At 42.3% G+C, this 25,715-nt stretch overlaps 1 protein-coding gene across 3 annotated transcripts in view; it reads left to right on the top strand.

Moving 5' to 3' along the window:
• LOC5512717 (centrosomal protein of 290 kDa) overlaps positions 1 to 23,199 on the top strand; it is a 60,429-nt gene extending 37,230 nt beyond the window's left edge. For 2 of the 3 annotated variants that reach the window (XM_048722676.1, XM_048722678.1), the window contains 31 exons: positions 1,815 to 2,044; positions 2,480 to 2,657; positions 3,407 to 3,469; positions 4,094 to 4,243; positions 4,544 to 4,717; positions 5,350 to 5,394; positions 6,345 to 6,499; positions 7,143 to 7,230; positions 7,698 to 7,823; positions 8,278 to 8,343; positions 9,366 to 9,437; positions 9,659 to 9,766; positions 9,861 to 9,977; positions 10,071 to 10,247; positions 11,280 to 11,473; positions 11,782 to 11,875; positions 13,233 to 13,364; positions 14,063 to 14,152; positions 15,554 to 15,613; positions 15,741 to 15,824; positions 16,149 to 16,322; positions 16,968 to 17,087; positions 17,628 to 17,711; positions 18,335 to 18,340; positions 18,487 to 18,609; positions 19,806 to 19,898; positions 20,748 to 20,821; positions 21,152 to 21,251; positions 21,507 to 21,574; positions 21,657 to 21,714; positions 22,776 to 23,199. In XM_048722676.1, coding sequence (XP_048578633.1) covers positions 1,815 to 2,044; positions 2,480 to 2,657; positions 3,407 to 3,469; positions 4,094 to 4,243; positions 4,544 to 4,717; positions 5,350 to 5,394; positions 6,345 to 6,499; positions 7,143 to 7,230; positions 7,698 to 7,823; positions 8,278 to 8,343; positions 9,366 to 9,437; positions 9,659 to 9,766; positions 9,861 to 9,977; positions 10,071 to 10,247; positions 11,280 to 11,473; positions 11,782 to 11,875; positions 13,233 to 13,364; positions 14,063 to 14,152; positions 15,554 to 15,613; positions 15,741 to 15,824; positions 16,149 to 16,322; positions 16,968 to 17,087; positions 17,628 to 17,711; positions 18,335 to 18,340; positions 18,487 to 18,609; positions 19,806 to 19,898; positions 20,748 to 20,821; positions 21,152 to 21,251; positions 21,507 to 21,574; positions 21,657 to 21,714; positions 22,776 to 22,940 — 3,468 coding nt within the window. In that variant the 3' untranslated portion in view covers positions 22,941 to 23,199. The remainder of the gene's footprint in view (positions 1 to 1,814; positions 2,045 to 2,479; positions 2,658 to 3,406; positions 3,470 to 4,093; positions 4,244 to 4,543; positions 4,718 to 5,349; positions 5,395 to 6,344; positions 6,500 to 7,142; positions 7,231 to 7,697; positions 7,824 to 8,277; positions 8,344 to 9,365; positions 9,438 to 9,658; positions 9,767 to 9,860; positions 9,978 to 10,070; positions 10,248 to 11,279; positions 11,474 to 11,781; positions 11,876 to 13,232; positions 13,365 to 14,062; positions 14,153 to 15,553; positions 15,614 to 15,740; positions 15,825 to 16,148; positions 16,323 to 16,967; positions 17,088 to 17,627; positions 17,712 to 18,334; positions 18,341 to 18,486; positions 18,610 to 19,805; positions 19,899 to 20,747; positions 20,822 to 21,151; positions 21,252 to 21,506; positions 21,575 to 21,656; positions 21,715 to 22,775) is intronic. The other variant, XM_048722677.1, reaches the window with a different exon arrangement.
• Positions 23,200 to 25,715: the final 2,516 nt, after the last annotated feature.

Here is a 25,715-nt window from a genome sequence, read left to right as displayed (position 1 = left end):
ACAAGAGTAAGCGAGTATACGTTCCGCGGACGAGCATCTTGCCTAATGATTCGAGGTCCTCTGGAAGTTTTCTCTCTTTGTCCAACGAGGGCCATTTAACTCGAACAGTTACAGCCACATGTGGGTTTTGAGGATTCGGAGTATTTGCAGCAGCGGTAGCTGCATTTGTAGCAGGAGCTGTAGTTGCAACAGGAGCTGGAGTTGCAGCGGGAGCTGGATTTACAGGGCTGACTGGCCATTTCGGTTGTTGGACCATTGCGCACAGGAGTAGAAGCGAGTTCTTCTAGTCTTGAGGATGTTGACTTTTTCTGTGATTTCGTTGGTGTCATAAGTTTCTTGCTCGGTGTTCTGATTATCGCTATATTTATTTTGAAAGAGGTCTTCAATGGTTTCTATTTCTTGAAGCAATTGTGTTCGTCGCTTAAGTTTTCTGACGCAGACGGCAAATACACTCGCTTACTCTTGTGGAAGAGAGACTTTTCAGCTCAAAAGCTTTATTGAACTTCCCCTTACCCCCGATGACAAATCTTTGGTCGCTATTAGCTACATCCGTGAGGCACAAATTACACGAAGATATTGCCATATTGGTTTGCACGCTATGAGCCCTTCGCTGTCAAACTCACGTACGAAATCATAACATTCGAAAAATTATATATGCAGGTTACATGGGGCTATTGACCAATCGCGTGGCTCGTTACATTTGAACTAGATGACAGCCAATCAGAAATCGCTTCACTCCGGCGGTAGGTGCGCGGGGTGTCTAAACAAGCTTTCTGTCGGTAATTCGCAGACGGTAATTAATAAACTTATTTCCGGCTGCACGCAGGCTACAAAAATTCCCGCATGCCTCTCGACTGATCACAACCCCGACAAAAAAGGACACGGCAAGAGAAAGTCTAAGTATCATTGGTGACGTCATGATTTCGTCTTGTTGTGTGGCATATCATGTTGGCAAGAGAAAGTCTAAGTATCATTGGTGACGTCATGATTTCGTCTTGTTGTGTGGCATATCATGTTGGCAAGAGAAAGTCTAAGTATCATTGGTGACGTCATGATTTCGTCTTGTTGTGTGGCATATCATGTTGGCAGGAGAAAGTCTAAGTATCATTGGTGACGTCATGATTTCGTCTTGTTGTATGGCATATCATGTTGGCAGGAGAAAGTTTAAGTATCATTGGTGACATCATGATTTCGTCTTGTTGTGTGGCATATCATGTTGGCAAGAGAAAGTCTAAGTATCATTGGTGACGTCATGATTTCGTCTTGTTGTGTGGCATATCATGTTGGCAAGAGAAAGTCTAAGTATCATTGGTGACGTCATGATTTCGTCTTGTTGTGTGGCATATCATGTTGGCAAGAGAAAGTCTAAGTATCATTGGTGACGTCATGATTTCGTCTTGTTGTGTGGCATATCATGTTGGCGGGAGAAAGTCTAAGTATCATTGGTGACGTCATGATTTCGTCTTGTTGTGTGGCATATCATGTTGGCAGGAGAAAGTCTAAGTATCATTGGTGACATCATGATTTCTTCTTGTTGTGTGGCATATCTCGGCACCTCCATGGTTAGCTTGACTCGTAAAATAAGTACGATGCCAACGATGTGCGCTTTATCAGTTCATGGTGGAAGTCGATTTAATGTTTAGAAATCGAATGTTTAGTATTTGAATGGCGCATATTAACATCGCGAGATATCACAAGCGCTTCACATGTGATAGTTTGCGTTGGCGTAGATATAGAAATAGATGTATTCTCACAGTTTGTAGTTAGATAGGATGACAGAATTGCGACATACAGAGTTTTGTTCATTTCGGTAGGTAACAGAATGGCACGCAAAGATGAACGAGATCCGACTCCAGGACCTGAAACTAAACCGAACGATCGATCGCATGAAAGAGCAGTGTCGATTCCTGGAGAACCTGAACAAGCAGCACGAGCGCACCATCTCGGACTACGAGGACGACATCGTGCAGATGACTAAGCACCACGAGGAAAGACAGTTGCTATGGGAACAGAGGGAGGTGGAGCTTGAACGTATGATTGACAGGTGTGTTCATTAGAAGGATCGAAGCTCATCTCATGATGGCCACAGACTTTGAAGAATCCCCTGATTATCTTAGCATGCCTGGATAGAAAACAAAAGCATGGCCTTGCCATCGTCTGCCCTCTTGCTATCGTTTACTACCCAATGTCGTTTCATTAAAGCCGCATTGTCACCAGTTCACTTCCGGAGGTCCGACGGAAACCTCGACCGTTAAAAGACAAAACAATCTATTAAAATCCGAGATATTAAACAGGCCATCCGCTTTTTATTATCAATCACATCCTCAAAGAAACTTTGCTTTCAATATTTTGAAATATTTTTCGCGTTTAAAAATCATCGGATATTGTTAGGTAATCGACCGGAAGTAAACTGGTGACAATGCGGCTTTAAGAGAAACATGAAATCGGGCCTTTATTTGTAGTTTCCAAATAATTCCAGGTTTGAAAAGCAGCAGAGTGAAGTCATGAACGCAGCTCAAAAATTCGAGGAAGCCACTGGATCCCTGCCCGACCCCTCCCTCCCTGTGGCAAATCAGCTAGAGCTGGCGGTGAGGAAGATCAGGGAACACATCCGTGTTATCATCAGCACCAGGGAGGAGAACAATCGACTGAGGAAGGTAAAGGGGGTAAAGGAAGAGAAGTATCATATTACCTCGCTTTTCAATATTTTTCCAACTCTCGACGACGATGTCCAGCAGCTTTATTGCCATCTGACTTCCGTTATTATAAACCAAGCGTTTTCATTGGCCAGCACTGAAACGGTGCCCAATCACGCCACCTCTCTGTAAGGCACTGACCAATCAAAACGCACCTAACGAAATTCCGTCAGTTTGAATGACGGAAACCAAAAAGCGGCTTAGCGGTTGGGAATTATTGAAGAGAGTTCGCCGGATATTAAAGAATGTCGATCAACTACTCCTTTGTTATTGTTTATCATTGAAAATACACGGTTTATTTGCAAGCAACCTTCAAAATAACAATCTACGAATGAAGTCTGGTTATTGAAGATATTTAATTGAAAATATCTTGGTTTCTCTCTTGAATTGGCCGATGGAAATGCATTCTTTGTGTGACTCGGAATTGAATGGGAGTATAAAATGGCGGCGTACCCCGGCTACCCTCGGGACCGTTCCCAGCCAAAGAGATTCCAACAAAAGCAATGAATCTGAGAACTCGGTATACCTTAAAGCCGCCGAAGAATCTCAAAAAAATCTCTCTCGCTTTTTCGTTTTATGCAACCGTGGTAATGTTCTTTTAAAGGATGTGACCACGACCTTTTTTTTTTTCATTATTATTTGTATAAAGTTTGGATAATCGGCCCTATGGCTACAACATGTCAATACTGCTAATATTATATTATTTGTAGAAAGTTGAAGAAGCTGAACAAGCCCTGAAGCAGTCAGAGGAAAGGTTAACACAGAAGGATAAGGTGTGTCTGGGATGGCTATGGGGTTGGATTTGTCAAAAATATTTATTCAGTCCTACTTTTGCACACCACACCATGCCACACCATACCATGCCATAACTTACCACACCATACCATGCCATACCATGTCACACCATACAATGTCACACCATACAATGTCACACCATACCATACCATACCATACCATGCCACACCATACCATACCACACCATACCATGCCATGCCATGCCACACCACACCATACCATAACTTACCATACCACACCATACCATGCCATGCCACACCACACCATACCATAACTTACCATACCACACCATACCATACCACACCATACCATACCACACCATATCATACCATGCCACACCATACCATGCCATACCATACCACACCATGCCATACCATACCATACCATACCATGTCACACCATACCACACCATACCATGCCATACCATACCATACCATGTCACACCATACCACACCATACCATGCCATACCACACCACACCATACCATACCTCACCATACCATAACTTACCATGCCATGCCATGTCAAACCATAAGTATTTCTCGTCTCCTCCCAAACACGGTCTTGTAATACGAAAAAAATTGACGTTTGTGTGTGTTTCAGGTTATAAATGAACTTCGGCTCCGCTTACCAATCTCCGAGCGCGACGAAGTGACTGCGACTGCACAAAAGGCAGCAAGGCAGGATAAAGGAGATGAATACCAAGCCAAGCAAGCCCTTAAAGTCGCACAGACTACCGTCTCTAGTTTACAGGTAGCTAAATATATTTATTTACAAGAAAAATAGTACTTAAGTTCGCACTAGTTTACAATTAATTTACGACATTTATATCCCAACAGTGATTTAATTGGACAGAATCAATCACGTGGTACATTGCGACCAATAAAATTCTCGAAAAGTTAATCTCTGAATTTGTAATCGTCAAAGAGAATGCGATGATTTTGAACTCCAATGCATGGATTTTATCATACAAAGCCCTGAAGATCTAATCTTTATATGGATACTGGGCAATGGAAAATTGGTTGATTGCCTGCTAAAATTTTTGTCTTACAGCAAATGCTGGCTCGTAAGGAAGAGTCTCTGAGTAAATACCAAGAGATGTTGAGAGAAGCGCGCGACGAGGCTCAGTCACAAGCAGAGCAACACAAAGCAGAGATACAGCTGCTGCAGGATCGCTTGCATCTCGAGTCAGACGAAGTATTCAAGAGAACCAAGCTTATGCATCAGGTAGGCACGTAAAGCCTCGTTCTAACTTGCATATTGTGCTGATGAGAGCCGCGCATTAATGTCTGGTATTAGAAATGAGCCGTTGAAGCCTTGGTTGTAAAGCATCGTTTACATGTGCACATTATCTTCACGAGAACCTAGCATTTACTTCAGGTATTGGAGTGTCATGCAAAGCTTGTTTGTGAATTATTGTTTACACTAGCCTGCGTATCAAGCGTTTTCTTAGGTCTCAGCAGAAAGTTTGACCTTGCGCAGAGTTTAACCTCGCAAAAAGTAGCGCTCGTACTGTTTTTTTTTTCCTCATGGAAAGTCTTGCTACAGCAGGCTACGTTTACACGTGCATAATTACCTCATGATAACCTAGCATTAAGCCCGGGTACCGTATTTGCCTTTTCGTGCCTGGCGGCGTTTACTCGACTTCTCGCTGTGCAACTGCGATGTTTTTCGTTAATAAATCACTGGTTTTGTCATTGAAGCCATTCTTGACTTGCATCGTAATTTCTAAAGCAAAAGCTACATAAGGTAATACATTCCCATTGTTAAAAACGTGTCTCGTTCGATACCGTTCGTTCGTTTGTTTATATGTGTGTTTGTTTTCTCTTTTCTTACGCTATTCTTAATTTTCTTGTCAGGAATCCGTCAGCTCTACTGGGCGTATCGTTCCTACCGAAAACGAGGTTTGTTTGATACAAGACACTGAAGGAACTAAAACAACTTCGATAATAGTAACTATAACTATGACTACTACTACTACTACTACTACCACTACCACTACCACTACCACTACCACTACCACTACTACTACTACTACTACTATCACCACTGCACCACAGCAATAACAATTGCCAGAACAACCATCAAGAAGACCATACGTACAAATTATGGCCGCAAACCCTTACAATGCGACGCACGCTACCGTGGTCACCTTGGCCGTTTTAATCAAGTAAGCCAATACATCAGCTTAACTAGCCGACCATTGTGGCAAAGAAATGCTTAAGTAGATATCAGAACACCACGGGATGAAAATCAGTGCGACTCGCGCTAGCGTGGTAACTTTGACATTTTGTGAAGGTAACCAATGAGGATGCGAGAAACGTATTGTCTGGTTGACATGAACTCCACTAGCCAACCAGCGAGGCAAAGAAATGCTTCAGTCTATATCAGAACACCACGGAATCAAAATGGTGACTCTCCCATGCTAATTGACTAATTCTAAACTTTGCGCCGTAATTCAGCATTTGCCGCAAAAGCGATGAAATAAACCATTACATTACATTACATCGCATAGCTCTCCGTTGGCTCTAGAGTGGATTCATTCGAAAATTCCTGTTTTGGAGGGGCTCGGGATTCCTGTTCGAGGAAAAAAGCGAGGTGGAAAGGCTCTTCTTTTTTCCCTCCTCCCTTTCCCCTCCCTCCATTCTTGATTTTTTGCGCCACGGGGATCCTACACAACAAAAACACACGGGTGAGCCGGCTTGCAGGCTATCTTTGTGGCCACGGTAACACGCATTGCACTATAAAGAACGCCACCGTACCCACCACCACAAGAACAACGACGACTACAGAACATGATAGTATAAAATACTTTGCTTATTGCGTTGCTTTTTTCTTCTTTCTTTGTCTATAGCTTCGTCGCCTTGGTGAACTCGAAGAGACCGTAGCAGAGCAGGACAATGCTTTAGCCGTAGCAGCGGAGAAATACAAGCGATCAAGAGAAGAGCTGTCTCAACTCAGACGAGAACATGACGATACTGTCAACACCCTGAAGCAGGACTACAAACGGTAAAGCTCTGACAAAACGCAAGTCAGTACATGGTGTCTCACGTTTTGACTAACTGTTGTGATGTAGTGGCCAAACAGGAATCAGCACAAGTCTGGATTTGACACAGGAAGTTGCGAAACGAAACGCAAATAAACACAAAATTTCGCAAGTTTTGACTTGGTGAACTTGTTTTATTAACATTGAAAGACAAACTATATGATTAAATTTCAAAACAACAATCTGAAAAAATAGTTTTATACTTAATTTACCAAATACACTTTTATGTTTGTGGCCTTTCGCAATTTGTACAGTCTGTTGTCTACTGAGGGGGAAGACGATCGAGGTGGTGTGCTTACTGTGAACAGCACACCCCAACCTCTTAGTCTTTTTACCTATAGATCACTGTCATTCCCTGATTACATAACTAGAGACACGGGAATCTCTCGACAGGATCCGAGAGATGATGATGGTCATGATGATTGTGATGGTTAGGGTGATATTGATGGTGATGGCGATGGCGATGGCGATGGCGATGGCGATGGCGATGGCGATGGCGATGGCGATGGCGATGGCGATGTTGATGGTTGGGTTGATGTTGATGGTTGGGGTGATGGTGATGGTGGCGATGGCGATGGTGATGGTGACTTCTTTTCGCATTCATAGTAAAAAGGACCAGCACGAGAAGCAGATCAAAAAACTCCAAGAAGAAAGCAATGGCAAGGACCAGGTCATCTCCGAGAGAGACAAGGAGGTACGTAATGGTTGAGTTCAATTGTCCGGTTTCACGTTTCATTGAACCTGATAGAACACCGCGCAATCAGCGCTAGTATTACCGGCGAGACGCAGGCTCATGAACTTGCTGTACAAAGACACTAACGCCTCGTGCAAAACAGACATTGCTGGCCCAGCAAAGTAAGCTCTATTTGTGCTGCGAAGTGCTCGCCAGCATTGTTTTGTCTTCTGGTCTGTCGAGCAATACAATATTGGGGCTATTTCAAATTCGGAGAAACCATGTTTCGCAACCCGCATTGCTTCATGGGCATGGGCATCAAGTAAATAAGCATATAGCCATATATCAAAGACCAGGATTCAACATGCATACATTACCCATTGCGGGTCTAGAAACATGGATTCTCGAGTGCAACCTTATCAGAAACAAATGCATGACTAAAGTGTGGCAGCCAGTCCATGTTCTTTTCTTTGTTTTGGTATTTACAGATTGAGGTACTGAAGGAGGAACTTGAGGTAGCAAAGGAGGCAAATGAACGGGCCCCAACACGGACCATGAAAGCGCTGGTCGAACGGCTGAGAAACCAGCTGGCGCTGAAGGAAAAGCAACAAAAGGTAAGATAACAGCTGTAAGAAATGTGACCCTCCATGGGAAAACGAACACTATGGTTTTCCGTGCGAAGGCTCAAAAATACACGCCTAACGCACGTAATTTCTTACCGTGCTCACGGAATTTCTTTCCGTGAGCACTGTGTGCGTGGGCGTGCGCACGAAATCTCAAAACCATAGTGTACGTTTTACCATGGAGGGTTACAAATATCACACCTGAGAGGGCGAAATTTTGCATCATTTTGTACTGAATATAGAGTTATAAGGCTTGATAAAATAAGTGTCACTATTTTCACGTCATCATCATTTTCTTAAATCGTCATTATCACCATCATTATCTTATCTTTTCCTCGAAAACCGTCGTTATGAAAATGAGACTTACAAATCATTGCTAGCAGTTATCGAGTTTGGCTCTCTTTTTTTCAGCTGTAGAATAGCTAATATGATTTGTTTCTTCTAGTCTTTAAGTCAGGCCTTGCTTCAGCTGAGAGCGGATATGGTGACGACTGCGGAGGAGAACGTCCAGGTATGTCTCAGGTCTCGGCAAAACGTATCAAGGACAAGTAATTTACTCGGTTTATCCTCAAGCCGTCCAGGTATGTCTCAGGTCCTGGCAAAACGTATCAAGGACAAGTAATTTACTCGGTTTATCCTCAAGCCGTTGGAAGTAATTATTATCAAGGAGCAACGAGCAACATTCATTTCGAATGCAGTTTTTCTGTCTATCCTCTGATAGTGGATTATTTAGTAAACCGTGGCCCACGGAAAACTTGTGACACTACCCCTTTAATTGATAGCTACCGTCTCTCCTCTAATGGTGGATTATTGAGTAAACCGTGGCCCACGGAACACTCATGACACTACCCCTTTAATTGATAGCTACGGTCTCTCATCTAATGGTGGATTATTGAGTAAACCGTGGCCCACGGAAAACTTATGACACTACCCCTTTAATTGATAGCTACCGTCTCTCCTCTAATGGTGGATCATTGAGTAAACCGTGGCCCACGGAACACTCATGACACTACCCCTTTAATTGATAGCTACCGTCTCTCCTCTAATGGTGGATTATTGAGTAAACCGTGGCCCACGGAAAACTTATGACACTACCCCTTTAATTGATAGCTACCGTCTCTCCTCTAATGGTGGATCATTGAGTAAACGGTGGCCCACGGAACACTCATGACACTACCCCTTTAATTGATAGCTACCGTCTCTCCTCTAATGGTGGATTATTGAGTAAACCGTGGCCCACGGAACACTCATGACACTACCCCTTTAATTGATAGCTACGGTCTCTCCTCTAATGGTGGATTATTGAGTAAACCGTGGCCCACGGAAAACTCATGACACTGTCCCTTAAATTAAATGATAGCTCAATCTCCCCTCTTGTGGCGGATTACTAAGTGAACCGTGGCCCACAGAAAACTCTTGAAGCCACCCCTTTAACTGATAGCTGCCGTCTCTTAGCTGAAGGTTGAGCAAACCGTAGCCCCCGGAAAGACAAATCCTTGCCCCTTTAATTGGCGTTTCTCATATACATACCAGATACACGCCAAGAAAGCGGAGCAGGAGGTTAATGTGCAGCACGTTGTAGAAAAGGAAACGTCTAGCTTACAGGTACAGTATAACCGTTTACAGTGGGACGCGCGCTACCGTGGTCACCTTGATAGTCTAAAAAAAGTAAATAAGAATGCGAGGGACGTACGTAGTACGATTGACACGAATTTTATTATCCAATCAGCGAGGCAAATGCTTCAGTGAACGCCGTAATCTTTCTGCTTTTGAAGTTCCTGTGAATTAAAACTCTCATTCACGCTGTCCATTATGTCATTCTATAGAGTCGAATAGAAGAGTTACAATCGCGGATGGAGAAGCTCAAGCGGGAACTGAAGAGACAGAAAGAGAAAGAGTCCACTTTGCAAGGCGAGAAGGAACGATTGAAGGAGGTAATGTAACGTGAACTACGTTGATCATTATGTTTTGTTGCATTGCCTTTCCCTCTGTTATATTATTACCTATACCCTCTTCATCTTTTCTTAGCAACTTGCACAAAAAGATTCCGCCATCAACAAACTCGGAGTGGAACTGAAAGAGCTTCACGAGATTGAACAGAAACTTGACGGAAAAGCCGAGGAATTAGCAGCAGAGAAGAGAAAGGTATGCACAGATGAATTCTGCCTGATGCAATAGTTAAAATGCTATCATTACCATTTCGTGTAAAGAGATCATATTGCTTGCCGCATGTTGCAGGCAACACGGGCGACCTCTGAGGCAGACAAGCTGCGCGAAAAGGTGAAGTCCCTGCAGGAGCAGCTGAAGGTCCAGCGTGCGGAGGGTGAGGTGGTGGCAGCGGCGACGGTGGAGGTCGAGGGTGCGGTCCCTCCTTCCGCGGAGATTTCCCCCAGGGACGAGGACCGCGGAACAAAGGTACAGTGGAACCTCGATAATAAGGCACTTTCGGGACAAGTTCAATTCCCCTTGTACAGTTAAACCTCGTTATTATGGACACCTGGACACCCACAATTCCCCCTATACAGTTTTAATAAGGACACCTTCGAGACACACAATTCCCCTTGTACAGTTAAACCCCATTTAAAGAGCCCTTGTCAGCCACACCTTTGTTATTGTTTTCATCTTATTTTTGGAGGCACATAATGTGCTAAAGTCTCGAAATAACCATCTGAAATCAAAGTTTAATACTTTATTCACTAAATTCAATCGAAAATATTGCATTGGCTTTCCCAGATCAGCCGATGGAAATAGATGCTTTTTCACTCTTGGTAATTGCTAGGATGACAATATGGCGGCTGGCAGAGGCTATTAAATAAGTACATCCACCGTTGCAGGGGCGTAGCCGGGTGGAGAGGGCCCGAGCCCGCCTTCTAGCAGCCAGAAATACAGTAAATTATGAGGCATTAACTAAAATACGAGAGAAAAAGCCTTCAAATGGCCTTTTGGACCCCCTCCTGTTAAAAGTCCTGACTATGCCGCTGCGTTGGACCCGAAACAACCGTCCTCATACAATAGAACCCCGTTGATTAGGACCCCTTCGGGCCCCTCAAGCTTCTTTATGCATTGAAACACTGTAAATAAGGACACCTTGGACACACAAAACTGTCCTCATACTGTAGAACTCTGAAATTACACACGAATTAGAGAACAAGAAGGAGGATGCGGAGAATAAGAAACAGAATGGTCCCCTTTTCCTCCCTCTTCGTCTTCTACTACAATTATTCGTATAATTTGGAATCGCGTTTAAGCTTTTCATTAGCGAAGAAAACGGAAATGGGGGAAGTGTAGCCGGCCAGCCGACTCTCCACTCGGTCGAAATTTTCCAATAAACCCACTGGAGAACCGGTTTGCAGGCTAGGGGAAATTTAAAAATTTTACACGTATTCTCAAGTTACATAGGTAAAGCCTGTTAAAAAATAAAAAAATAAAACAATTCTTCCCTTTAAGACATCAAAGAGAGGCGAGGAAGTGGCGCGTTGGGAAGAAGGCAAGAAATGGCACAAAAAAGTCGAGACTCTCCGAGAGAAACTCTCCGAGAAAACCAAGGAGCTTGAGAAAGCCGAGAAGACAATTAGCATGCTGCGCGAGGCGGTGAACCGGGGAGAGAAAGACAAGACGGGACTGCAGAGTAGGCTGAGAAGGTACTAAGGAAAACCGTTAAGGCCTAGCCTCGTCCCCAGGCTACTCCCTTGCTGTCAGCTCCATGATGCTTTGCGCGCACTCACACTTTCCAATATGGCGAACGCTTCATGCTGACTTCTCGTCAGTCACGCAATATGTCGGTCACGCAATGCACCTGGCATGCAGTACACAAGTGATGCCAGGTGCTGATTGCTCGTGGCAAAAATTCTATTTTAGCATAAAAAGGGGGTACTCGTAAGCTTGAAAGAGCTCGTCAAGAACCATTCGCCGGTGGCTTTCGTAGTAACAAACTTGTATCTGTGTCTAGTGCCGCGCGAGTCGGGAGTACGGCGGTGACGAGACCTCCCCCAGATGACTTCATTCAGGAGCTCAAGCACAAGATCTTCACGCTCGAGGAGGAGGTGAGGAAGAGAAGGGTGGGTGGGTGGGTGGGTGGGGGAATTGGGCTAAACGAGATAATAGAACTAGGAGGGACGGGAGGGTGGGGAGATTGGACTAAACGAGATAATAGAACTAGGAGGGACGGGAGGGTGGGGGGATTGGGCTAAACGAGATAATAGAACTAGGAGGAATGGGAGGGTGGGGGGATTGGGCTAAACGAGATAATAGAACTAGGAGGGACGGGAGAGTGGGGGGATTGGGCTAAACGAGATAATAGAACTAGGAGGGAGGGGAGTTAATTGGTCTAAACGGAATTAGTAGAATTATACTGAACAAGATCTTCACAGTCGACAAGGGGATGATGAAGGAATGAGGGAGGGGATGATAAAGGAAGGATTTGAACGATTTAAAGAATTAGACTGGAAGACTGAACAAGATTTTCACACTCGAGGGAATATGATAACTATTATACATAACTGAGAGTATACCGTGTCTAAATAAAGCTTTACTACTACTGGAACGGGGGGAGGGGTTTAAGGAAGAAGGAAGCATAGTCCCAGGCGTTCTCAGGGTTTCCTGTGATGGCTAAGGGTTTTGACGTCACAGACACTGCCCCTCATATACGAGTACATGAATCTCAAATTATGTATCTGTATTAGTCGCTACCGACAGAGCAAAAAAATGGCATAAAATTTTCCAATTATTAATATAAAAGCTCAAGATTCCGCATACAAGGAGTTCCTCTGACCATAAGCTTAATTCCAAATTTTTAAGAAATTTAGAAGATGTGAAATTTAGATATTCGCGAGCAAAGTTGGCTTAATTTCTGATCAGAGCCCGACTTCTCCCTACAAACGAGGAGAATTTATACTTTTAAGGAAGAAGGAAGCATAGTCCCAGGCGTTCTCAGGGTTTCCTGTGATTGCTAAGGGTTTTGACGTCACAGACACTGCCCCTCATTTACGAGTACATGAATCTCAAATTATGTATCTGTATTAGTCGCTACCGACAGAGCAAAAAAAAAGGCATGAAATTTTCCAATTATTAATATATAAGCTCAAGATTCCACATACAAGGAGTTCCTCTGACCAAAAGCTTAACTTAATTTCTGATCAGAGCTCGACTTATCCCTACAAACGAGGAGAATTTATACTTTGAACATTTGAATATTGCACTTCAAGCCTCATATCTCGAAGACGAATCCATTAGAGAAAAACACCTTTTGATATGTTGGTTAACATGGCATAAGGAACCTCTATGCAAAAATTCAAGCTTACCGAAGTTAACCAGACCCTATTTTGGGAAAACTTGCCATTTTTTTGCTCTGTCGTCGCTACCTTTAATATAGTATGATTGACTAGTATTGTTATTCTCCAGAACCAGGACCTGCGCCGGCAACAAACCCTCGGCCACGATCGCCAAATGGAGGCCTTGCAGCTGAGGAACGACCAGCTCCAAGACGCAGTGCAGTCTCTAGAGAACGAGCTGTCACAGCGCGTCACGGAACAGGTCTGTCACGCAATACACAAGGAGTGTCACGCCATACACAAAATCTGACAAAATCTGCACACAGACAAAAACAATCTGACATAATCTGAATACAATTGTAGTGTGTTTACAAAATGAAAAAGCTTTGTGTTACACACAATCTGACAAAATCTGCATACGATTGTAGAGTGTGTTTACGAAATTAAAAAAAAGCTTTGAGTTATAAGTTTGATTATAATAAAACTTTTCTTTATCCTACGGACGAATTAATTTCTGTCGCAAAAAAAAAATTAAAAATGAGGTGGACTTTTTAGGAGTGGTATTAAGTTATCTTGAAACACTGTGGAATTTAAGCATCCCGTAAAAAACAACGGCTCCAATATTCAAAACAAAGCCTAAAACAACAATGTCACGCAAGTCGGATCCAGATTTTTTAATGCATAACGGAGGCATAAAGTCTCAAGTAAATGATTCACCACGCAGTATTCGTGTCACGCAACACGTCACATTATTGACAACACAGCAAAAATCTCTATTATATTCTTCCTCAAGAAGCGCGCGTGTCGTTCTCTTTCCCCTCTATTACGTAAAACTCGATTCACTACTAAAATGGGCCGAAAGTCTCTCAGATTAGTCGGTCCATTTAGCAAACACGCGGCATAATTCTTACTGGTCCGTTCCCTTGTAAGATGTTTACCACACTTGTGATCTTCCCGTAGCGCTCCATCGACCAAGCGGACGCCGGCATGTACAGGGATTTGCACCAGAAGAACCAGTCGCTACAGCAGCAGCTGCTGGAGGCGAGACAGGTCAGTGTAAGCATTAGCTCAGGGCTGTCAAAACAAGCCGGCGGCCACCGGTGCCGGAGCTCCCCCGGCTACACGTTTCATCGCCGACCACTTTTGTCTGATGTTTAAATGAGCTAATTTAGCGTCAATCTTCTCACAGCCGGTTACTTCCGTACTTTTTGACAGCCCTGTTAACCAAATGCGATCTGCTAGCTGCTATTGTGTCGTCCAAACAGCTATAGATCCCGCTAAAATAAATCCGCTTGCATGGGCCTATCTACGATCTACTTGAGCTTTTTTAACGATTAGATCGATAAAATCGAATATAGCTTTGATAGTCAGTGGTTATTTCAACGAATATAAAGAATATAAAAAATGTGTGCGTAAATGTATGGACTTAAGCTGGAGCGAATAAAAAACGGATCAATTCGCTAGTAAATATTGAAAAGAAAAACAAAAATAAAGAAGCTTTGTAACATCCTATAAAACCTGTGAAATGAAGCTTTGAAACGCGTTTGTTTGGCTCTCTAGGCGGTTCCTGTGAGACTGAGTTTGAGTAGATTGATACGGACTGTTTCACGGCATTTGTAATCATGTTGGAGAATTAGTCTCACTGAAGATGGAACCAAGGACCGACATCCCTGCGGATCTTTTACGTCCCCCAATACAAGCAATGAATCGTTGTGAGAGAATGTATTGATGTTCCTGGTGTGATAAAAGATATGTGTATGTGTGTGTTTATTTGCCCAAGTCTGCAACAACCTGTATCGGTATAGAGGCGAGAGAAACAAACATATTCCGACTCAAAAACGTCATTATGATAGCACGGCTTGGCTTTGTTTGGGTCGCTTGGGAACCAATTCATTACAGCTTACCATACAATGGTATGCACATAATGCTGTCGTGACGTATTTTTAGCCACACGACTATACATACTATAAACACACTCAGTGAGTCAGACGACAAATGTGTTCCGTTTGTTTGCTATAAAAAATATATATTTACTATCAAAACGATTGCCTTAGTCTTGAGGTCTAAAAGGTCATAACTTTTTGAAACATTTGTGTCATGTCACCAGCTCACCGATTTGCACCGAGACAAGAAATTTAAACAGAATAATTGACATAAATCGAAGGTCGACGTTTGGGGAAAAAAAGGACCGTAATACGAAAACAAAATGTATGACCCTTATAAATTTGCTTTAATAAATAAATCGGGTTTCATTGTTGAAATTCAACGATATTCCTCTTGCCGATCTTTTTATAAATCGATTATAACAATTTGAGCATCTAGTAAAAGATTTATAAGCAACCATATTTTTGTGAAAACGAGCGACAGATTTCAACGAAAGCATTCGAGTAAAAAACTAACGGTTCTGTGAGATGATTAACACGACACGTTTTTTTTCTTGTTGTTTTCCAGGAGAACATGGAGTTGCGGTTTGATTACGAGCAAGCGCGAAAAGAGAACCCAAGACTAAAGGTTAGGTGTCTATTGTAAGGAAGGGGGTGGGCATTTTACGCTCCCGCGCAGAGGGTTGGTCTGCATTATCTAAAGAATTACATAGCATTCTTTGGGAAGTCCAAAATAACCATTTGCATTTCTTTAGGCGCGAGTGGAAGATCTTCAGGAGTATGTGGAAATCCTCAAAGCCGAGCTGGAATCTAGTAAAAAGAGGGAAAAAGCCAGAAAGGTAGAAAAAAAACATTAACAGCAGAAAAATAATAATAATACGACTTCTTACACAGGTCCTTATTGGCTAAGGACCGCCTAAGTATCTAAAATTACATTATACCTGAGCAACAGTTCAAACATATTCGTACAGGGTTCAAAATAGCGGCCAGCTGCCAGCGATAGCCGGCTGTTTTCTGGTCTTTGTCGGCTCTTTTTTTTCTGTATTCCTCTTTCATATTTTCAGTATGCAGGCTTTTTTCCCCACAAAAATCTAGAAAGCCGGCAAAATCTAGCAGATTTAAAAGTTGTTTTGAATTGATGGTATTCCTTTGTTCACGCGCAGAAGAGCCTGGGTACGGGTCTTGGCGGTCAGAGTGTTGAGGACATGGAGCGAGTTCTAGCTGCCATGCGCAGAGTGGTGGAGAGGCTACAAGGCGAGAACGAACAGTTGAAGAAGACTGCGGGCGCAGGTGCCCCACAATACACTGCGGTGCTCAAGGAGAACACGAGACTCAAGGTAAAGTGCAACGTCACGGGGTCCTGTGGAAATACTGCACCTTTTTCAAGAGATGTTATTCCTCACCATGTTGTTTTCGTTTTGAATGAGTGTCCATATTTTGGGTAAAGTTCCTATTACGAAGTTGCACGGAGGTGCGCCGAATGCTTTTTATTCCGTTTGGTAGCACACATTGCCAAACGGCTTGGCTTTTCAAATAGATCTTTCTGATATTTAGTAGCGTTTTGTCGGTTTTTACAGACAATTTAGTGTAAGTTACTAGATCGAAGCGAGCAACAGTGTCAGTATTCAGGTTTCGTGTTTCATATCTTGATCTAAAGACTGATGAATCTAGGGAAAGCAAAGATTTGTATAATAAAGATAGATAATATTTAGATAATAAAGATTTGTTTGGTGAGAAAAAAACAAAAGGAGTATTCAATACTACAATTAACGGTAGGCATGCCTCGTTGTTGTTAGACGGGAACATTGCATTATCTCAAAACTGAGGGAATTCCCGGAGGTTGAAACAAAGCTTTTGAAATAAGCATACACCTAGTTCAAAAGCGTTGTTAGTGGAAATGGCGATTGCAGGGTACCGCCCCCTTGAATCTTCCATGGCTCCCGGAACTCGCTTATAAGTTTTATTCGTCTATTCTTCCACAGCATGAGATCGACCGGCTCAAAGCCACACCCAACACTGCTGTCTCCGGTAGTGCCACGGACCGCAAGAACACGGGCAAGCTTATGACCGAGAACGAGAGACTCAGAAAGGAGCTCAAGAAGGTAGGAAACATTGATTATACGCCTAATAGGCCATTCCAGCTATAAGCATGCGCACGAACTCACCATGGAAACCTACCTCAACTACCGGCATGCAGCGCGCCCTTCGTCTGGTTAAAGCTTAAAAAAGTGCGTGCTGCATTCTGATAGTTGAGGTAGGTTTTTATGGTTATGCGCGCGCAAACTTATAGCTGGAATGGCCTGTTCATATAGGGTTGGGACCCGAGAATAGGGGACTTGTACCAACTGATCACGTGACCTTTTTGAGTGGCATTTTCAGGCCAAAATAATCACACCAGAGAACGACGAAAACAAATAAAATTTACAAATAGCATTAATACAATAAGTAGCGCCTAGTCTTAGAACTGTCATTTTCTATTCGCCATTCGCCATATTTACATCTACCCATTTTTTTTTAAATATAGGTGTATATTGATACTAAATTTGGCCAGTCCTTTCCCATCCTTATTGATGTAAAGTGTTTCTCGAATGGAATCACCTATGTCCTTTATCTGACGCATTCATCCCCGTCTTTGTCCGTAGGAGAAGGAGGAGAGCGAAAAGCTACGGGTAGCAACCGCTGACCTGGAATCGACAAAAGCCAGTCTTGTGCAGGAACTCGAACAGGTAGATCACGTGACTGAGTACGTGGATTTCTACTTGATGGCAAAATACGCAGAGATCTGTGCATTAGGGCAGCAGTGTCGACCAAGATCCTACATTGTTGTTTCTTTTTTTTTTGTTTCCTAGACAAAAACGGAAGAGGTATGACTCCTTAAAACATTATCCCATGAAATCTTTTTGCGGAAATTGTTTTCACAAAACATGTTTTACTGTTCTTGATTTGTTATCATGGATTAGGCTTAGGAAAAAATACAAATTGGCTTTGTTTGACCTAGATACGATAAAATGTGCTTTATGTAAGCCTAGACTTTGGAGTTCTTTTGAGGTTTCCCATGGTGTCTGGGATTTCTTGTGTTTTATGATATGACGTTACCAGAAACTTTCTCGTTCTCTTGGTTGGGTCTTCCAACCCCTTTTACCTCTGGGAAAGCCACAAAAATCCCGGACAAAGCGGCAGAAAAAAGGCTGTGATAATAATGATTATGTGACGTCACAAGAAATTTTCCCCTTGTTCCCTGGGCTGGCTTTCCCCAGTCCCTTTTGCCTCACGGCCACAGCGACCCCGAACAAAACGCCATAGACTTGGCTGTCGTAACCTAATATTCTATTGCTCTCTACGATTGCAGGTCGAGGTGCGGCTGACTATGTGACGTCACAATAAATTTTCCCTGGGCTGGCTTTCCCCAGTCCCTTCTGCCTCACGCCACAGCGACCCCGAACAGAACGCCATAGGCTTGGCTGTTGTTATCTAACATTCTATTGTTATCTACAATTGCAGGCCGAGGTGCGGTTGTCGGGTACTAACCTTCAAGGGATGGACAGTAAGGAGTGGAAGTCGGTCGTGCTGCCCAAAGTGTACGAGGAAAAGGTTCAGAAGCTGCAGGCTGAACTCGAGAAAAAGGTTGTCCATTCTGCTCTATCACCCGAACTGTGATTACATTATTTTGTCAATGTCATGGTTTTCAACAACCAAATACATCTCGATCACTCGAACCTACAAGAGCAATAAGAATAAGTAATTGGAAAGAATTTCTACAAAAAGGATTGGGAAAAATGTAAAGAAAAAAACTAAGTTCTCCAGGGTTTGAGTTCTCCAGGGTTTGAGTTATCTGCATTTTACTATAAGATCAGGGGATTTTTAGGTTTTGTTCTTGTCGAGATTCTGTTATCTGGTACAGAATGGGTAAGCTGAATCACAGTATGTGTGATCTAAATCACAATATGTGTGATCTGAATCACAGTATTTGCGATCTCGATCACTATTCGGGTGATCTGAATCATAGTATTTGTGATCTAGATCTCAATATGGGTGATCTGAATCACAGTATTTGTGATCTAGATCTTAATATGGGTGATCTGAATCACAGTATTTGTGATCTAGATCTCAATATGGGTGATCTGAATCACAGTATTTGTGATCTAGATCTCAATATGGGTGATCTAAATCACAGTATTTGTGATCTCGATCACTATACGGGTGATCTGAATCACAGTATTTGTGATCTAGATCTCAATATGGGTAATCTGAATCACAGTATTTGTGATCTAGATCTCAATATGGGTGATCTGAATCACAGTATTTGTGATCTAGATCTCAATATGGGTGATCTGAATCACAGTATTTGTGATCTCGATCACTATACGGGTGATCTGAGTCACAGTATTTGTGATCTAGATCTCAATATGGGTGATCTGAATCACAGTATTTGTGATCTAGATCTCAATATGGGTGATCTGAATCATAGTATTTGTGATCTAGATCTCAATATGGGTGATCTGAATCATAGTATTGGTGATCTGAATCATAGTATTTGTGATCTAGATCTCAATATGGGTGATCTGAATCATAGTATTTGTGATCTAGATCTCAATATGGGTGATCTGAATCACAGTATTTGTGATCTCGATCACTATACGGGTGATCTGAATCATAGTATTTGTGATCTAGATCTCTATATGTGTGATCTGAATCACAGTATTTGCGATCTCGATCACTATACGGGTGATCTGAATCATAGTATTTGTGATCTTGATCTCTATATGGGTGATCTGAATCACAATATGTGTGATCTAAATCTCTATATCATACCATTGCAGACGAACCTTCTTAAGGACATCAAGGCCTACCTCAAGGCTGCTGCGCAACGAGAGACAGAACTCCTGAAGAAGCAGCAGGAACTGGAGGAAACGGTGTGTTATTGTCTTGGTTAGCTTTGCAATGAAATCTCCATGTAAAAGAACTCCATTCAGTTGACATCCCCCCGCACACCTTGCCTTAATAGTACCTCGCTACCTACACCACGATCATCATGATGTTATTATCATCATCACTTCTATCGCCACCACTTTGATCACCATCAACCGCCATCATTATCATCTAAACCATGATTATTGTGATGTTATCACCATCATCACCTCTATCGCCATGATTATCATCACCACTTTGATCATCATCAACCGCCATCATCATCATCTACACCACGATCATCATGATGTTATTATCATCATCACCTCTATCGCCACCACTTTGATCACCATCAACCGCCATCATCATCTACACCATGATTATTATGATGTTATCACCATCATCACCTCTATCGCCACCACTTTGATCACCATCAACCGCCATCATTATCATCTACACCATGATTATTATGATGTTATCACCATCATCACCTCTATCGCCATGATTATCATCACCACTTTGATCATCATCAACCGCCATCATCATCATCTACACCACGATCATCATGATGTTATCATCATCATCACCTCTATCGCCACCACTTTGATCACCATCAACCGCCATCATCATCTACACCACGATCATCATAATGTTATCATCATCATCACCTCTATCGCCACCACTTTGATCACCATCAACCGCCATCATTATCATCTACACCATGATTATTATGATGTTATCACCATCATCACCTCTATCGCCATGATTATTATCACCACTTCGATCATTATCAACCGATATATATATATAGATAGATAGATATTATTCTATTCGCTGAGTTCGATTATTTTCAGATCGATGTTCTGGAAAGATTCCCTTCTGATGTGCAAGGGGATAGAGATCTCGTGAAAGAACTTCAGAGAACGAGGTATAAAGCCTATAACCTACTTGCAGAATCCCGAATATTTCGTTCTGCATACCAACGTTCAAATAGAAGGCCATCAGTTGGGAGGGAGCAATATTGGAAAACCACAGAAACATCTACCATTTTTACAGCCTGAACCACACGAAATAGTCCATTTGTATCACATGCTCAGCCCTATGCCTATGACAATCAGTATTGTATTAGTGCAGTTCTAGATAGTCAGAATTTCTTCTTTGATATTTTGAAGGCATATTTCACGTCTCCTAAATCATTGTCCGAGAGCGTGATAGACCTTTCACGGTATATTCAACCTAACTCTGTTTTAAAACACAGACTTCGACTAGCAACTGTTGAGTCAGAGAAAGACGAGACAATAACGCAAATGAGGGAACTAAGGCGAATGGCACAAGCAGGCGAACTCCCAAACGACCTGGTAACAAGGACCCCTTGATTCAATTCCTCAAATTACTGTAGCGTTTTTCCAAATAGGTCCAAACTCAGCCTGAAAATCACCTTCGGGTCATCCCGTAAACTATCCTCGTGTCATCCCGCAAATCCCGTCATCACGAAAACTATCCTCCAGTCATCCCGTAAACTATCCTTGAGTCATCCCGCAAATCTATTATACTATTATCTTGTATAGTTGTAACTAATTGGATACATCCATTGACTTGTTTTTCGTTTACAGGATAAAGAGGAAGTTTTAGACAAAGTAAAAAATTATAATAAAATGGTGGCGGATGATGTAGAACTGAGGTAGGATTAATCCTCATAATTTCACATTCTCTCGTTGTTTTCAATTTTACGGTTATTCGTTTATAACTTTTTTTCATTGCAGAACAAAATTAAAAACAGTGGAACTAGAGAGAGATCGACTTTCCCACGAAGTAACTCGAGTAAGTACCTTCCCTTGACTTAAAGTTTAAGGATGACTGGGGAAGAATGGGTCGAGTGGACCAAAATCCACCGGAAGTCGATCGTTCCCCATACAAACCTCGATATTTTCGTAAAATATGGTATTTTGAAGCGAGTTTTCACACCCCATATCGTGCAAACAATACAAAGGTTTGTATGGGAAGACTTTACTTCCGGTGGATTTTGGTCCCATGGGTCAGACTCGACCCATTCTTCCCGGGTCATTCCTGAGACTCTGAACTGGCATATATTTACTGCGATTCTCAATATTCTGCGAAATCTGATACTTTACAACTACTAAATCGCGCTCTGGATTTCGTCATTCAAACTAAAGGAATTTCATCATTTAGTGCTTTTGATTGGTCAGTGTCTTGCGGAAAGATGGCGTGATTGGAATTTATTTAAGTGGTAGCCAATAAACACTCTTCGAAGTCTTTGAATAGAGACATTTAGCATCGCGTTTCATCGCGAAGCAAGCAGCAAACGGCAAACCGCGGTTAGCCGTTACCGGTTTGTGGTTTGACGTACTGGCGAAAACGTAGTTTAGCACATTTGGCGGCAAAAAGTGCAAAACATGTGCTCGACTTCAACGAAGCCAAAATCATTAGTAATTGTACAAATTGTCAATGAAAATTTATTCCTTCAAGAGTGAAATGATTAGGAACACTAATTCGTGAAAACATGAGCGCATAGAAAATTTGAGGGGGAAACTGCTGAGGTAAATCATTTACCGCTAGACGGTGCTCCTGAGGTCAAAACGCGAACCGCAGACTGCAAACTTGACCGCAAGGCCTTGCCACGTGACACCCAGAGGTTTGACGTTTGCCGTTTCCGAGAAAAAAAACGCGGTGCTAAATTTCTCCAATAACGGAATGTATAAGGCGTAAATCTTCGGCAAGAGTTCGAAGAATATTGACATCTTCGGCAAGGGTTCGCAGAATATTGACATCTTCGGCTAGAGTTCGCAGAATATTGCAAACTGCATTAAAACCCGGAACGTAGCAAGAAACCATAGAAATAACCCTTTTATTTTCTTCATCAGTTACAGAAGGAGCTGGAGGCATTTGACCCGGCGTTCTTTGAGGAAATCGAAGATTTAAAATACAACTACAAAAAGGCTGTTGAACGCAATGTTTTATACGAACGACAGCTCAAGAACGTGTCCAAACAATTCGGCGTAGATGTGAATATACAGACCGACGATTAGATGTGTATAGATATCTGTGAAAGAAAGAGCGCTGGAGAGAGGGCACAAGAATGGAGGGAAGTGTGGGGCTACAAGCTATGAAAGCCACACAGGAAATGGATTACTTGTAATGCTATACAGTATTCACATGTCAGGTGTAAATATCTTTTAACGTGAATGCGATGTACATTTTGCACTAGTGGTATTTGTTTGCGTGTGCAATTTTGTAAAAAAGATTGTAAATATTGGTGCAAATATAATAAAAGATTACTAAACGTTTTATACATCTATATCTATTTTTTAGCCTCTTGGCACGCCAAGCCGACTCTGTGAATCTACATTGCGAAGTTAGTCATGTGACTTGATTTGTCTGAACAAACATTGTTTCTTGCTTTTTTTTCTATTCCTAGTTGAGGAGGTCAGGAATATAAACCGTTATTTAACATGTGCAGTAGACTACACTTTGAATTGCTGGCGCAACACCTACGGCAAGCCTGCTTCCAAAGCAACCAAGGACTTTTTTTGTACTCTCTTCTGAACTTCTTGTTCATAGCACCATAGATAATGGGGTTGACCGCTGATGAGCAGAGCCCGCAAACGTAAAGGATAGATATACCCGGCGCGGTAGAAGATTGGCGCCAAGTGCGACATCCACGAATTCTATGATGACCACAGGGGACCAGCACAGAAGGAACGTGGCTACAGTTGCGAATAGCGTGCGGGTTACCTGTGGAGAGTGAGACCGAATGGTGAAGGCATGAAATGTTGTCCAGTGCACATTCACAAAGCGCGTGTACACCGTTACCATAGCACACTCTTGCTGTTGCGGCACCGTCCCCTTTTATCATCCATTCCCTTTAAGCACACTGTTGTCATTGTGATACCGACCCTTTTGAACGTCTAAAGTAAACAATAGTGCAACCAATTTCGCCATTGTGGTACCTTCCCCACATCCACGGGGACCCAGGGCGACGGGGAGACCGGAAGCGAGCGTACGCGCGAAAACGAAAGATTCTTTCTCGCGCGCTTCCTGTGTCCCCGAACTCCGCGACGTCCTGGGTCCCGAGAATGCCGCCCCCTGTAAGCTTTCATTATCTTTAAGCATCTAACTAAATGGAAGTACACACTGTCGAGATTATGGTACTGTCCCTTTAAGCATTCGTTTCCTTTAAACACATGCATTAACAGGGGCGGGTCTAGGATGTCAAAATGGGGGGAGGGGAGGGAGAGGATAATGGGCGGCTAGACGGCCTATAACTGGTCCAGTGGTTCTTGATAGGTCGCTACATAGATCTTACAATTCTTCACGCTCGTCAAGCTGGCGAATGAGAATGGACAGTACCTGCCGTCCCTCAGACATTTATTTTCTTCAAACAAAGTGACTTTTCGATTTTTTTTTACACAAAAAGGGGGGTAGATATCCGTCCCTGATGTAGCTGCGCCACCCTTGCTATTTTTTTGGGTGCTGTTTGCACAAAGATATTCCATATTGAATCTGTATGCTCTTCTTTACCTTGATATCCTCGACCGTGATCCTTAGCGAGCTGTTGACTGTTTCACCGCGACGTGTGTTCATATTCTTGGCGTGAGCCCGCAGTACAAGGAATACTTTCGCATAGCAACCAACTACGATTAGAATTGGAATGCAAACGAATGTGCCCATCAGCGTAATCGTGTGTTGCGCGGACGCAGTCTGATAACAGAAGAACTTCCCAGGCTGAAAGACGTACACGTTACCGCCTGTTCACGGTTTTTCTGTTCGCGCGGTATATATAACGATATTTGATTCAAAGTATTTTTGTTTTTTACTTGAATTAGTGTAAGAGCGTGAATTGGCGGCATAATTGGCATTTACGGGTAAAGCTTTAAAGTTTTCTTTTTATTTTTTATTATTTTTTGGTTTAATTAGCACCTTGCTCAATGCTTTTGGCTAAAACTTGCATCAAATACATTAGCAAAATGCAAACAAAAATAAAAGCTACAAAGCAAATCAATATTGCAAAAGACATTACCTCACTAAAACTCTTGCGTTTTTCTTAAAATTTCATACCAAACATAATCCCGATTTGTTTAGTTATGTTTAGTAAGATAAGGACCAAGTTTTTGGTTTCTTTCACACTCAACAACTTAGTTGGTTTTGTGGTGACCAGTATTATTGATTAACGAAATATTTGTTTAGGTTTTTGTACTGTAAACGCATAGCTATCAAGTGATCTATAGTAATGGCATCCTCTTCATTGCAAAATCTCAAAGATTTTATTTTACTAAAATCGAAATTTAGGCTCACCTTCGACGTTCCTGAATGGGCAAAATGAAAGTTTTTCTTCCTAATGTGACCTCGTTGCCTCTTTCTTTATTGCGTTCTGGCAAACTGCTCTAAACTCAATAATCGTTGTCGTTTATCTTGGCAATTTCCACCCATTTGCCATCCATTCATTTGTCAATTCGCCACCTGCCCTAAATATCAGTTCCGTTCGCTTTGTCTAGAAATGAAACCATCAGGTTGCTTAATCTATTAAGGTTTATTTGTTTTTTTTTCTCGAATTTAATAAAGTAACATTTATTCAGCGTTTTTAAACATCTACCGTGCTTGCGACGACTATGAATAGTTGTTTTTTTTTATTTATAGTCAGTTATTATGTTGAAAATATATTTAACAACTTTATTTGTTTTTTTGCTTACTTTTTGCTTTATTAGATGCGGTGTACTTTACGTATTCAAATTGGTAAGGGAAAGGTTATGATTTATTTGGGGGGTGGGGAGGGCTGCTAAGTGGAATTATTTTCTTGTTAAAAA

The sequence above is a fragment of the Nematostella vectensis genome, chromosome 15, assembly GCF_932526225.1.
Source record: "Nematostella vectensis chromosome 15, jaNemVect1.1, whole genome shotgun sequence".
Classification (NCBI taxonomy): Eukaryota; Metazoa; Cnidaria; class Anthozoa; order Actiniaria; family Edwardsiidae; genus Nematostella; species Nematostella vectensis.
The sequence above is the reverse complement of the archived record's forward strand: the minus strand, read 5'-3'. Positions and strand labels throughout refer to the sequence as shown.